The sequence below is a fragment of the Drosophila kikkawai genome, chromosome 2R (assembly GCF_030179895.1).
Source record: "Drosophila kikkawai strain 14028-0561.14 chromosome 2R, DkikHiC1v2, whole genome shotgun sequence".
Taxonomy (NCBI): Eukaryota; Metazoa; Arthropoda; class Insecta; order Diptera; family Drosophilidae; genus Drosophila; species Drosophila kikkawai.
The window spans coordinates 18,725,477-18,740,458 of NC_091729.1; the positions used below are offsets into that span (position 1 = coordinate 18,725,477).

Consider the following 14,982-nt stretch of genomic DNA (forward strand, 5'->3'; position numbering starts at 1 on the left):
GTTACAATCGACTTGCCGGCTCGGGTAAACAGAAAAGCTCCAAGATAACATAAAACGACCTTTAATTTTATATAGCCCAGTCTGACATTTATCTTTCTAATCGGGATCTTCTTTTAATTGCCAGTAGTTACCATACGAGTGTAAACAGTGGGATGAGCATACTGTTACAATACAGTTTATTATCGTACCGGACTCTATGGGGAAAATCACACATGGATATTGACAAATCAAGGCACCAAAACTCTCACTCACACAGCACTTAGGAGTAATAATAACTTAGGTCTAGATCTCTGTATTCTTCTCGTTGCTGGCCTCCTCCTCGTGCTGGACGATCTGCATCTCCACCTCCTTGACCTCCTCGTCGAAGATCTTCAGGTCCTTGGCGTAGTACCAAACGCCCAGATCAAATATGGCCCCAATGGCAATGAAGACAGCAGCAGTGAAGTTTAGAGTGTATCTGAAAGATATATTCGTAATGAGTTTTTTTTTTTTTCTGAGAGTTATAGGATGGTTCACTCACCTCATGGATTGGGGATCGTAAAGCCAGCAGTTGCCTTTGTTTGTGCAGGTCTTGCCCCAGACAAGGCAGACCCTGTCGACGACCCAGCCGAAGAAGATGGGGCTGGGAATGAAGGCCAGCATCGAGCACATGGTCATGCCAAAGCCCATGGCCGCCGTCTTGTCCTTTTCAGGGACACATCGAACAGACACCAGGAAATTTGAGGCCCTGCCGGTGGCTCCCACGAACTTCAAACAGCACATCACAGCCAGGAAGGCCACGAACTGTGTCCAGCAGTTCACGGGACAGGCCCCGGGCATTGCCTGGCCATTGGCCAGATCCTAAGTAAGAGGGGCCTGGTTATTGGGGTTCTTTTGAAAAGATTTTATGCCTTTGTGCATACCTCCAACTGGGTGAGACTGGACATGTCCAGGCTGGAGTTGTCGCTGCTCATGTCGGAGCTGGTTAGGCGTCGGAACTGACTTGTGGAGTTGCCGCCTTCATTGCCCGGAATGCAGGAGCAATCGTAGAATATCTGAAAAAACGGAAGCAAGGCTAGTTATTCAGTCTATAGTCCCCAATTTAGAGACTTACTTTCTTTCCCTCAGAGTTGACATGCAAGCTTTTGCATCCTGCGTGGCAGGCGGAGATGTAGGTCATATTATTCTCGCCGCAAACTGGGGAATACCGGACATAGTCGCAGGAGCAGGCGGAATTGCAGGTGGTGGTGTTGTCCGCCAGCGAACTGTCGTGGATGTTCACTATTACAGAGCTCTCGTTTCCCGGGCAACCGATAAAGGCGTATGCCAGGATGCCGGCCACCGTGAGGAAGCCAACGATCACGTTCCAGGCGGCCATATAGCGGGCTCTGGGCTTGTACCTGGAGATGATGAATCCGGAGAGCAGCACGCCCACGGCGGAGAAGGCCAGAGCCACTGTTCCGGTCACCATGGAGGATGTGGCCGCCGACTGGCGGTACTGAACCTCGATATACTTGGGCGTGAAGATCCAGTAGGGCGTGTAGCCCACCAGGTAAAAGATGCTGGAGAGCGTGTTGCACATGTACGTCTTGTTGGTAATCAGTCGCCGGAAAGTCTTCAGCATATCGTGGAACGAGGCTTTGCCCTCCACGGTGACCGCCTTTTCGTCCAAGTCAGCGTTCAGGCGTTCCTTCTCCGAATTTTTAAGCGCCAGCATCTCTTTCTCGCGAGCGCGTTTCTCCTCCACCTTTCGGCGAGCGACTGCCCGGGGAAGATCCTTGGGGAACATGGAGAGGAAGACGCCAGAGAAGGCCAGCAGGCCGCCCATGACCAGCCATCCTAGCCACCAGGCGCCCAGCCATCGCGGATCCTTGTTGTTGATAACCGGATGCATCTGCGGGGCAATGTACAGGCGCAGGCAAAAGGACGCCAGGGCATATCCGATGGCAGGACCCAGCATGCGCAGAAAATAAGAAAGACCTGAAAAAGTGTGTCGATTTAGATGAGTATCTCACTCACAGGGGTCCGTATATTGTTAGAAAAACTAAAATAACTTCAATTATCTTGTTCAATGAAAGGCTCTGCCTGCCATAACGTTTATCTCCTAAAAGCTTAGTAGATTTTATAAGTGGATCAGGAGATAGCCCGGCGGCTGAAGAATATTTTCTTAAAGTCATAAAAAAGATAACATTTTGGCATCTAACTGTGGGGGAAACTAGTAAAATATTAATTCTCTCTAGAAGATAGTGACTGCTGTTGCATGTCAGTATCACTTTCGGATTCGGAACCTCAATGGGTTTTGCACAAAACAACCGTCAATGCTGCGTTATCGCTGAATCAGCGTGAACCAACTCGTCACTCCCCCACTTAGTAGCGGTGTCTTAGCTTATCACCCCGTGCACACAGAGGTTCAAGGTAGCCGAGATACCGGGGATTAAATGATTGTCCTATTGTCACTGGCCACTGTTCCTTTCGGTTAGAACCGGTTACTTCTAATACTAAAGCAACTACTACTCACTCAGCAGAGCCGGTGTCTTGGACTTCTTGGTATTGTCGTCCATGTAGGATACTCCCAGGGTGTAGTACAGGGATCCCCCGATACCCGATATGAACTGGGCCACGAACAGGAGCAGCTGTGGCGCAAAGTTTCCCTCGCCTATCTCGCATTCCGCTCCGCCGCCATTCAAGCGGCACAGTGTCTTGGAACGCTGCTCCTCGATGGCTTCCATGGTGGCGTTTTCATCGGGCATCCCACCGAACTCGGAAGTCAGAGCCAGAGCATCCTCGCCGGGTCCGTAGAGGAAGTGCGGAGAGGTGGTCAGCACGCAGAACAGCACAATGGTGAGCAGGCCTATTTATATAGGAAAAGCATTTTCAATCCTTGAAGAGTATATATTTTACTTAAGAGCTTACCAAAGCCAATCCACCTGGGCCGATGACCCTTGCCGGCATAGTAGGCCAAGACTGCAGATACCAAAGTCTGGCTAATGTCATTGCCCACTGAGATGATGCCCGTGTTTTTCGAGGGTATCTTGAAGCGCTTCTCTATGGTGGTAATCGTTCCATTGAAGTAGGCATATGTCATAGAAAAGATGCAGCCGACGATGCCATAAAGCAAGACATAAGCTGTTTGGTTGGCGAATCTGGTGAAATAATTTTGAATTTAAAATTTTTCACTTTTAAACTAGGATTATCTGGTTAAAAACCAGATTTTATGGGAAACCCACTTCTGGTAAAATGGTCCTTTGAATATCCAAAAGCCGCATGTCACATTCTTCTCAAGCGGCGATTCATTCAGGAGTTTGTTGATTTCGGCAGTCATTTCGCGATCCTGTTCGCTCTTCTGTTTCTTCTTCTTGGGCTTTGCTTTCTTGGGAAAGGAGTGTTTCCTCTCGCCCAGATTAATGCCCGCCTCCTGTTCCTTGTCATAGGTTTTTCCATTATCCAGCAGTCTAGTCTCCGCATCGGATTCCTCTCGCGATTCCGGATGGCCGGCCTCCGCATCCTGCTCCTCGGGCCCCAGGCTGATGGGTTTCCCGCTCTGCACCATCCTAGTTGCGTCTCGAGTCGGGGCGCGTTCTCACTTAGCACATGGGCCTCTCTTGGGGGGCACTCAACTCACACGCGCACGTTTCTTAATCTTCGCCAGATTTGTGTCGCAAAATGGCAATTAGCTTGGTTCCGGAGGTTCCGAGGATAAGATCGTATCTAGACAACAACCTGACGCGAGACCGGGCGCGGATCGAGTGGCATGATGTGCTCTGGTGGCGGCGGATCTTAACTGTGTCTTGGAGCAGCCGGCTCTGGCCCGAAGGGGTGACGTGCCCACACAGCTTGTGCCAAATATTTTTTATTAAAATATTATCTCAGACCGACTTATCACTCGCCAGAGCCAAGAGCCATTGAGCTAATCTTCGTTTTTTACTCCTCCGCCCCGTTGTCGTCCGCTCATGCTGCTTCTGTGGTCGCCTGCGAGATTTACGATTTGTTTGCGGGTTGAGTTCGGTGCTAAAATCATAAAATAGACAGGAAAAGTGTGAGATAAGAGCGCTCTCCAGACGGAAGATGTGCAGCGGACAGGATTATCTTATAGCGCCAGATATTCGCGGGTTTGCACATTGATGAGCACGTAAATCTCGGCACCGTCATTGGCCGCGACTTCCAGGGAAATAATAACCGCTGACACGTACATGTACGTCTATATCCCTGCCTCCCCTGAGGCAAACACTACATGTGCAAGCTCATTGTTTTAGTTTGGGATTAGGTAGGGGTATCAATGTGATATAGTCGCTATCACAGCCGTCATAGTGTTGGTGCCAAATTAGTTTAGTCGGAGAGAGAGAGAGAGAGAGAGATCTTCTCGGCAGCGCAGACTCGCTTGCTCGTATTATTATTGTCAGTAGTCCGATTTGGGTTTCTGCGAGTAACTGAATCTTCCCAGGCCCCGTCCCTCGCCCTGTGTTCTATTATTTAATGTGTGTACCCGTAGACGTACTGTGTGTGTGTCTGTCTGTATGTATGCAGAGCTTATGTGTCGCCACAATTCACTTAGAATATTTAAATTTATGCTCAACTTATCACTTGAACTTTATCTTGATTGTGTGTGCCTGCCGTTCTTGACAATTTTTTGGACGAAGCAACCAGAACTTCGTCCCTTGAACTTTCTCTATCCGCACTTTCCGGCTAATTCTTGTAATTTATTTGCCCTTGCCAAACTTACGAGTGTGTTTTACTATTACTACTCGGATTTGTTTTGTTTCGATCGCGGTTTTCGAGACAGTGGGCTGCTGGGACGATCTCGAGTCGCACAAGACCGTAAACGAACTAAACTAAACTAATCTAAGCGCAGCGTGCTCACTCATCTCAGGAAGAATTCTCATATATAGTCTTATTTGGCGAGCCCACTCGGAAAGCCGAGCTTTGGCTTCGGATTTGGATGGGGATTCGGTGTCTTTAGCTTCGTATTTTGACTGTGTCACTGACATCAATTCCCCGTCAAAATAGTTAGCTCTCAGGTATCTATATATAAACCCGAGTGTTCCTTTGTAGTTCACGTCAAAGCAATACTAAATTGGGCACTCACAAGATGCAAAGCAAACGAAAGTGAAACCATAGAGTAAATATGGGTAATTACAAAGGGCATTCGGCTCATAGATAGGAGAGTGAAGAGATTAGATTGGGCCTGAAATCAATTGTAATAATATTTAAATGCAAACCTAAACTTGACTTAAGTTCGAGGTTAAGCTTGAAAGAAAATAGATGTATTTGAGCATTCTAATAGAGAGGAAACAAATCAAAGTGTTGTTCCAACTAAACAGTTTCCAATTTGTGGCTTTGAGATACCCCTGAGGGCCTGCGGTTGCCAGCGGAATCGAGCAACCCCCACGAGATACAAAGATGTGCCACTGTCTCGGGTCGGGTATCGGGTTTCCAAGAAAGCTCTCTCTCCCGTGTGTGTTTTTTTTTTTTAGATCGTAAACGATAAGCTACCCGTACACTATGTCAAAGTTTTCCCCCACTCACCCCCAGCAAATTGAATTCAAATTGCAATTACAGCGACCACATATGTAGACGGTGGCAGTAGCTTAAAAATAATCCCAAGACACGACTTCTTGGAAGCACACATGTAGGCGGCGGCGGAACATCATATGTTCCGGCAAGGCAATAAAAATCAAAGGCATAATTTCATGATATCAATTGAGCGGCAATAAAACCGTAGCCCAACCATGTTTATTATTATTTTTCATTATTATTTTTCGCTTTTTCCCACCACAGCTGCCACCAGGCTTCTTCCGCCTCTCCACTTCCGTGCTAAAAAATGGCGAGGCAGAAGCAAATGTGACCGCGGCTCTTAAGGGGGGGATTTCCAAATACCAGCAGGGCTCAGCATAAATAACAACAAATGAGGCAGCCTTGGCGCGGAATGAGATGTAGATGTGTAGCCTCTTTATCTTTGTTGTTGCGGTCCGCCTGTAAGTATGCTATGTTTATGGCGAAATGCGCCAAAACTGGCAATTCGAGCTGCTGCCTTCTTTATGCTGCTTGCACGCGTCGTTCCCTTTGCGATTTTATTTCCGGCCAAAACGTATGCAAATGTGTGCCCTCTGTTTTCCCATTTCCCCCCCGAGTTTTCCCATTCTTATCGCAGTGGCACACATAAAACGGCAGCGGAACTTGGAACTGACAATAAATAATAATTTTCTGTTGTACTTGCAGTGAATCTGCATGAATTATAAACGCGAATGCGAATGCAAGACTCGCTTATCGCCAGGATATGAAGTCCTAGGTCTGAAGTTGGAGACTCCAGCGGAAAGATGGATGCTGAGACGGCTTAGTGACGCCACGGCAAACAGCGCATACACATTCCCATGCGGCGTTTCCGCTTCCGGTACGGGAGACGTGCCAACTAAACCGCTTAAGCACTCAATTTGCGCGTGAAAAGGAACTTGACGCCACACACACACACGCACACATGTGGGTGTTAACAGACCGCATAGGCCCAACTGCAACCCCCACCGCCGACCGCGGCACATGTCAGCACTTTGTTGTGATTTCCGTTTCCGCTGTCGCCACATCCTCCTCGTGGCCCATCATTCGTTTACCCCTTTGCAGGGAGTGTGCCAGTGTGAGTGTGTGTTTATTGATATTGTTGTCTTCCCTTCAGTCGCGTTTAACGGCAGTTAGCATACGTTTTCAGTTACTCACATGTGGCAAGGGGTAGCAAGAGGTCCTTTAAGAGGCTGAAAATGTAAAGTTTTATATTTATAAAGCAAACAAATATCAAATTGTCTAACAAGATATTTACCTTTTTATATGTTATATTTTAGAAATCAACTTTGAACCTTTTATTTCACTTCCCAAAATCTTTCTCCTCTCTCCTTACCCATTAAAGGGTATAAGAAATTCCCAACGCTGTCAGACTTAACTCCTTTTATTGTGTTCATTTTTACCCTTGATATGCGTAAATGTATTTATTTGTGACTTGCCCTCTGACGCCGCATCCCCTTTCCGCTCACCACCCCTTTTTTTGCCCGGCCGTCAAGGTTGCGTGTGTGTCAAATTAGGGTTAAATGCTTCTCCCCTCCCATCCGCCCATCCATCCATCCATCCGCACACCCATCACCCCATCTCTTCCCCTGTCTTCTTAGCTAATTTGTTGTTTTTTCCTGGATTTTTATGTGCCGCCTTTGTTGGCGGGAAGGACTTTGCCGGCGCAGCTTAGGAGTTTTGAACGCTGCACGCCCGACTGCTCTTGGCCTTAAGTAGGTCTTAAGTCTTCATTTGTCTACTCCGGCCAGGGAAATTATGCTCCTCCACACTCTCTCCCGATGTAAGCGCTTAATATGCCGACCGCATGGAAAACCCACAATTTTCCAGTCCAATTTTTGCTGTCAATTTAAGTTGTAATTAACAGACCGACGGCTGAGCACTCCACCTTCCGAATAGTGGTCGAAAACCCCCTAAAACAAACCAAAAAAAAAGTAAAGCGATTGCCCGAGAGTCCTTGGTGAAAGCTAAGGGAGGGGGAGGGAGCAGAGCATATGGCATGCAGCTCACGTTCGCTCATTACGCATTTGATAAATTTAGCATGAACGCCGGGGGTCGGAGGCACACACACCTTGGGCTTTCATTCTAACAAAAAATATCAAGGATGCGCCAGGGCAAATGTCAAAATAGACAATGCACAGATTACCTGAATTACTCGCGGCGGAGATGGAGGAGGAGAACTCATTCACTCTCGGCACATAATTAATCAAAAAATGGATGCTGTCCGCCTTTGGGGCAGCCCGGGCCGGCAAAGGTCCTGGCCGGATTTGGGTCATTAAAAGCATCCCGGCCACTGCCACTGGGCGTGCATAATGAGGTTGGCTGCCAAAAGGATTAAGAGCCGAAAGCTGCCCAACATTTTTAATGTTCTCCTTATGCGCTGCGGGTCGCTGCTCCGGCTCCTGCTCCTGCTCCTGCTCCTATTCCTTTCGCTTTGTTCCCCAGCCCGCTCGCTCAACCATTCACATTTTTAATTCCTTTGCTTTTCTGTATTTTGATTCCTTTTTGGTCCGCCGTTGATGCATCTTATGCCACTTCGGCGAAAGCGGCTCGGAAAAATAAGCTTAGGAATGGAAAACAAACCTCAGCTCGAGTTCCCTTTTCCATTGTATATCTCTATCGTTTTTCCAATTTTAATTCCTGTTTTTTCCGCTCGCGTTTACTCAATTAGAGACCTTTTTCATTGGTTTAACCGGGCACGGTATTTGCTATATTTTTTCCCTTATTCTGAGCCCAGGCCCGTGGCCACTTAAGTATGCTAAGCTCACAGCTTAATCTGGCTCTGGGGTTTGACCTCTTTCGATCACGTACCGCCTTCGTTTTAATTGTGTTTCGTGCCCTTTTTTACTGTCTTAGCCATTTTCCTTAGATACTCGCACTTCCGGGTAAGAAATCACTGTTTTTATATGCCGTCACGTTGATAAATTTCCTGCAATATGCCGTAATAAGCTGGAAAAAAAGCAATTTCAGAAACTTAATTTTTCAGCGATTATGTTTGTAAATATTTTCCTACCCACCCTCCCCGGAAAAACCTTTCCAGAATCTGTGTCCAATGAGCGCAAACCAAAAGACAAGCAAAGTCTCCTTATCATCGGCAAACATAGCGGGCGTCCCTCGTCCTTTAAAACATCCTGTTGTCCGCCTCCCACCCTCGATGGTCTCAAATATGAATTTATTTTCCATACTTTTCATCTCATTTCCTTTTGTGTTGTTTTTGTGCTTGTTTTTTGTATTTTAAGTCCTTGTAAAGTGACCCTTTTAATTTTTCTTGCGCTTCATCGTATTGTTGGCACTTAATGTATCTGTATCTGTATCTGTATCCCAGAATTCACCCCCAAAGCAAAGTTGCGCCTTTGTCACAGAGTTAATATATTCATGCGACGCATTTTTTGCGGTTTGACACGCTTGTTCTGTTCAAAATTCCCCGATATATATCTTTTGGGGATGGGATGCACAAAGTCCAACTGATTGAATATATTAGGATGGCTCTCCTTCCCTGGAGCAGTTCCAATCGCATTCAAAGTTTTTAATTGCATTCATCTGTGCAGAAAAGTATCATTTTCACTTACTCTTCGTTCCATCTTCTGTCGATAAAACTTTTCAGAACTTTATTTCTTAATTTCATTGGAAAAACGATGGGAGCGGCAGCAGAAATGTCTCTCATCTCGGGCAAACTTTATTTCTAATCAATGTCCTGCGCCAGATACATAACTCAACTATTGAGCACTCTAACTAAATTAGTTGGAAAATTAGATTGTCCTTCCTCGCCTCTCTAGAGAAGGAGCCACTGTCGCATACCAATGCCAACTCTTCTGGGCCTGGACCGAAATGGCTTCCGGTTGAAGGAGTCCGAGTGCCACAGGGATATGGCAGAAGGGGCATTAAACGTTTTCTAATTAAGTGCGCCGCGGCTTCGTTGCTTTTATTATTTCGCTGGGCACCAGGATAACGATTGCTCCTTTGGCCAGGGCCAGCGATGCGTTTCTTTTTCGATTCGTAATACCCCACAAAAAAGGGTTAAAAATGGTAAATGGAAATGCCGCGGTGTCAGTGGCACGGTCTTATTGGATTAGATGGAAAATTGTCTCTGTTCTGCTTCAATGTACTGACTTGGGATGCTTCCAGAAACCGAATACATTTAATGACCGGGGATTCTACACAACTTGGGATTCCTTTCCTCCCCTCTGTGGACTTTGTTTCATTAAAGAAGAAAAATATGAAAGACGCGATTAACGCTGTTCTTGCTTCTCAAAATAAAAATTAATAAGAAAAGAAAAATGATATTCCTCCTGCGCTGCCCAAAGTTATTGAATATTCCGTTTTGTGTTTGTTTAATTACCAACTTTTTTCCATTGACAAATGCATATCAATGTCTCGGGCGCTTCTTTTTATATTTCCCTCTGTTTTTTTAATCTGCCTATTTAATTTTGAGCAAGTTTCTCTTTGATGTCGAAACTTTTTCCATTTAATTTCCACCCAGCGCCTTTTTTTATTCACTATTTGTCTAGGCCATCTTAAGCTTATTTTCTGTTTAATTAGCATTTCGCAGGTGAGTGCTCTTAATTCCTGGTTGATTGATGAAAAAATATGCAGAAAATGTCCAGAAAATGCTGAGCTTAAATCAGAGCCCCACTAAATATATTTGTTTAACTAAAGGCCCAAGTTAATACCATTCGCAGTCACCCCTTCTTGCGGCCGCCTTCTAATTTCAATTAAATTCAAATGCAGCCAACTGTGAAATAAACAAGAAATCACTTAATGCCAACAATTATATAAGCAATTAAGCCCCACTGTCCCCATCCTTCGCTGCGGCGAGTGTCCTGCCAAAGGAGTCACCGCAAAACTTTAGCGAAATCGAAGTCGATTACGCTGGCGGAATACGAAAACACAGCAGCGAGTACTTAACTGGTCAGACATCGAAGGGGGTTCAGAGGTCTAAAAGTTGGACAGCTTACGGAGACGACAACTGCAACAAAAGATTTGGCCAATTTGTTGACTTGTTTGGCATTTGATACTTGATACGCTTACGGGACGACCACTCTCCAAAAATAAATAAAAAGGGAAACAAGTAAAGCTCACATGCGAGACTGATAAGCTACTTGAATGCTGCAGATTTCCCTTCCCCCCGCCGGGATGCTTAAAATATTTATAAAAATATGAAAAAGCTACAGGGAAAGCAGCATCGTCCCCGGACAGACTAAGCTGATATGGTCGAGCCAACTAGGCGTATGCGTGATGCGTGCAGAGGAAGGGGATGCTGCTCCTCAACTATAAGTCCGAGCACTCACTTTTCTCTTTTTTATGTGTGCCCGGGCCGATAAAGTCAACACAATGATAAATCGTTGCAAGGGTCCGACGACGACTGGCCATGTGTGCGTATAATCGAATTTTTATTGATACAAGCAGCTTAGGTTGAAAGGATGTTGTGTTCGCCATAAGTCGATGCTTGGTCAAATAAAAAATATATACTAATACGTATTTGTATCAATTGCTCCTTATCAAGGGCCTCGGCCATGGCCCAGACAAATTACCTTATGAATATGTTTAAAGGCGGCAAAGCCCCCGGAATTGGCCGTAGATTGTAAGCCGACTTTGCGACTAGAAAGCCGGGAAAGTTGGGTCAAATGGAGCACAAACTGTGTGCGAGTGCTTCACTTACTTACTCCGGAGAAGAACACTCCCCGGTAACTCAATTAGCTCAAAGGCAGCAGCCAGAGCAAGGCAGGACAAAAATCGTTGATAATTCATTTTTGCTCGAGAACCCTTTGATTGACTGACTTGCTCCAGAGCATCTTGATAAGATTAATCAAATTTTCATAAATTTCTACGCCGCGGAGCGGCACAAAGACACAAAGTAGCGTGAAATATGCCCGTCGCGTAGAAGGGATTTAGGCGTAATTATATAAGAAGGGCGTAAGAGGCCGTGGAGGGGGTGTGACTCAGCCTTTCGGCGCGACAATCGAGTTGACAGCGCTAAGATGTCTGTGCAGAGATTAGGGTTCGTTATCACAAGAGATCCCTCCCTCTGCTAGTTTCTTTTGTTGCATACTTTTAGGCAACGCACTTAATTAGCCGCCGCTGTGAATAAACCAATCTGAAAGGAAATAGTCCTTCTTATACATTAGAAAGAGAAAGAGGTCCTGGGACTGGGACTGGGGAGAGAGACCACAAAATAAATCTTTTGGGTAAAACTCCATGTATGCTTGTAGTTTCGCCTCGCTTTCATTGAGTATTTGCATTTAAAATTCTAAGACGTCTGAAAGCTTCTTTACCGTGGTTCGCCGGCAGAATTGTAGAAGTTGTGGGTACAACTTGATGATATTTTCATTTTGTTGCCCACTGTAAGCAGTCGGGTTGATGAGGAACTTTTCCCATAAAGGAATATAAAATGTAAAACTAAATTTGCACGTTGCTCGGGGAAGAAGAACACGGGTTTCAACCGAACAAAGTCCTTGGAGGGAGCGGAAGCTGTTTCCTTTACCCAAAAACTGCTTAAGAAGCCTCGGTGGATGCGTTGCCAGGACACCTTTACCTGTACCTCCAGCTATTAGCCCAGAGCAGACTGTGAAAGAAATAAGGACTTAACAATCTTGACAACTACTTTCCGGTTGACATGCAATTTCCACCGTAGATAAATTCAGGCAGACCCGAGAGCTGAAAACTGAAAGCTGAAAACTGAAAACTGCTCAAAAAATCAGTATATCTGTGTGTGTGTGTGTTTGTGTGGGATGAAATGGGTTGGCAGTGCAAATAATATTACCCACTGTTTCTCATTCTGATTTCTGCCTCATCACTTTTCATTGCCTTTATAATGGGAGAGGGGTTAGCAAAGCCAAACACAATTGCCATCAACGCGCGGGACATGAAGCGGAAGCTAACTTGAAGCCGGCACGAAAATGCATTTGCCACCCAACTCCGCCCAGGATCCCATAAAAAGCCATCCCAGGGAGAGATAGTTGACTCGATATCGGGCAGAAGCATCGTGTCGCAGCGGTGTGGCAGCAGCAGCAGTTTCCGTCCAAAAGCAGGAATTTACTTGACATTTTCATTAGTGCGGCACAGCCACAAAACACTTTGCCAGTCTGGCGGCAAAGGAGCAGAAAGCTTCACAGAGCAGCGACTGCTGAATGGCAACTGGAACTGGAACTGAGAGCTGGGAACAGGCATCAGGCAGGACTCACTCATGGCTGCGTTTTGCCTGCGGCTTCAGGCAGAAATAAAAATAGCAAGGATTGCCGCTTGAACAGCACACATGGGTACAGTGGTAAAAGGATATTGGTTTCAGTTTACGAAATTTTAAGGTAACTTAAGTCGGAAAGAAAGAATTCATTGAATACAAGGAACTATCTTTTGATCTCTTCTCTAACCATAACATTCCTTTTCCCATTGATATTTATTATTGTGCCAAGTTTATGGCAATTTCATTTTTATTTCCACTAAAACTATAATTAAGAAATATTATTTAGCATTTATCTTACAAGATTTCAACAGTTCTTTCAGAACCAGTGAACCATTTAAGTGCTTCCGTTAACTATAAGCTTGTTAATTGAGATTTCCACTGTACGCTTAGAATTTGGCCCAGCAATTGGCAATACCCAGTCCTGTTCCTCTCTCCCTCTGAGCCCACAGATCACGCACATAAACCCCATTTGGAATGGCTTAGTTCTTGGGGTTTCGCAGCCGCACGAAAACATTCCCGGCCCACGTCGACAGTTGTCACTGAGCCCCGGGTAACTGAGAGGGTGTGGGCTCTGGAATGGGGATGGGGTTGCGATGGATGGTGAGTCCGATAGAGAGTTTCTCATCTTGATTTTGCACTGGGCTCTTTCTGTTGCCTTTTGCTCGTACCGCCTCCTGGGTCTGTGTGCTCGTGCCTAATGTTGTGGGAAATTGCATTAATTATTCTATTAGCAGCGTAATTCGTTCTTAATTGCATGATAAACTTTATTGCCTTTTAGGAGGATTGCGAGCATAAGTATAAGTGTATATTGCATGGCCACCCTTCCTGCCTCGGAGGATTCTTGGCATTCGATGAAATGTTGCGCATAAGTAGAAATTTATTTCACTTAAGTGGACATCTTAGTTGGAGTGTTTGGACTTAAGGTTGCGGTAGCAGTTCGCAGCTCTCTCTGTTTGCGGGAGATAGCGGCTATTTCCCCTTCCCCCTGGGGTAAGATACTCACACTAGCTAATAATAATAACTGGCTAACTTGCTTAGCAACTTGAACCTTTTAGAACCTTCAAGACGACTGTTTACGATGACGACTCTGATTTCTGATTAGCCGCGATTTTGAACAGCACTCGAGGCGATCGATCGGACGTCTATCGGGGGAAATCTAACGGCGAGCTGTTCAGGTGAGTTATCTAAGCGAAATCCAATTAAGCTTTATCGCCTCAAATTAATCAGAGCGGAACAGCTGAACACAATGGCTGAGCAAACAGAATCGTTCTTAAGTCAACATTAATCAAATCGCAAAACCAAATGAACTTATCGATCCCGGCTAGGAGGAGCATTCCGGGGCAGTACGGTAAGTAGGTATAGTAGGTGTCTCGGAGTACTGACTGTATAGCCTCTAAAAGATTCCCATTCGCAGATAAGCCCCTCGAGAGTGCAGTACTCCAAACGGAATTCGAATTTCCAGCGATCAAAGCGAGTGATTTGTTTGTTTGATTTTCGATTTTCTACCCCGCGAGAGACCGGTGTTTGTTTAGGCCACGAACACGAGCCGGCTCTCCGTTTTTAACCAATATTTACCATCCCCCATCTCTCCACATCCTGCATCCGCATCAGCATCTACATCCCACACAAAGTCCCCTTTCACCGAGCTCTGCATGCAATTAATTTAATTATGTGGTCATATCAAACTATCCTTTGGTCAGCCAGCGCCAGGCACTGCCTGGCCTCTGGCTCCCTCGTCGCCAAAATGAGTTGCTTTTAGCGGAAAATGTTTGAAATTCTGAAATTGAGTTGAGTCCGTTCTATAGTTTAACCACATTTTCTGCCGGCCCATTGATGAAATTTGCGAAACTACAAAATTGTGGTAAACTCTCAATGAAAGCCTTAAATTGGGGGTCTCGGGATGGAGTCTTAGTTTTACGGAACAACTTTAAATGAGTTCAGAGAGTATGGTGGCATTTTTTATTTATACCAGAAATGGTTTTTAACATTTCAAATAGCATTAAAACCGAAACGAATTATTTATTTTAATATTTTTCGAATATTATATAGAAATTTATCATACTGTTTAGATTTAGAATCCTAAAATTAAACAATGTTTATAGCCTTTAAAAACCTTTAGAAATTCCACATTGGAAGCACTTTGTAATGCCTTCCTCCATGTGTTTATTTGCCTTACTTTTGTGGACCATTTAAAAATAAACCATTACTGAAATGAGCAAATACGGCGAGCAAATCACGCAAGGTCCCCAGCCCGGTAAAGGTGGGTGTGGCACTCG

General features: G+C 45.3%; 1 protein-coding gene across 1 annotated transcript; it reads right to left on the minus strand.

Annotated features, from left to right (window-relative positions):
* Window positions 1–159: 159 nt before the first annotated feature.
* Oatp58Dc (Organic anion transporting polypeptide 58Dc) lies at window positions 160–4,814 on the minus strand. Its single transcript, XM_017169788.2, has 8 exons — window positions 4,700–4,814; window positions 3,207–3,987; window positions 2,893–3,122; window positions 2,498–2,830; window positions 1,094–1,959; window positions 903–1,034; window positions 521–840; window positions 160–457 (listed from the first exon to the last, which is right to left on the minus strand). The coding sequence occupies exons 2-8, from the start codon at window positions 3,527–3,529 to the stop codon at window positions 283–285; spliced, it is 2,379 nt and encodes a 792-aa protein (XP_017025277.1). The 5' UTR covers window positions 3,530–3,987; window positions 4,700–4,814; the 3' UTR covers window positions 160–282.
* Between the last annotated feature and the right edge of the window lie 10,168 nt (window positions 4,815–14,982).

What these genes read in the sequence shown, in the direction of transcription:
- Oatp58Dc (XM_017169788.2), bottom strand. Translation starts at nt 3,529, where the DNA reads ATGGTGCAGAGCGGGAAACCCATCAGCCTGGGGCCCGAGGAGCAGGAT. An exon ending in TCAACTCTGAGGGAAAGAAA is followed by an intron (nt 1,035 to 1,093) that starts GTAAGTCTCTAA and finishes CCGTTTTTTCAG; the next exon opens with ATATTCTACGATTGCTCCTG. An exon ending in TACGATCCCCAATCCATGAG is followed by an intron (nt 458 to 520) that starts GTGAGTGAACCA and finishes TATATCTTTCAG; the next exon opens with ATACACTCTAAACTTCACTG.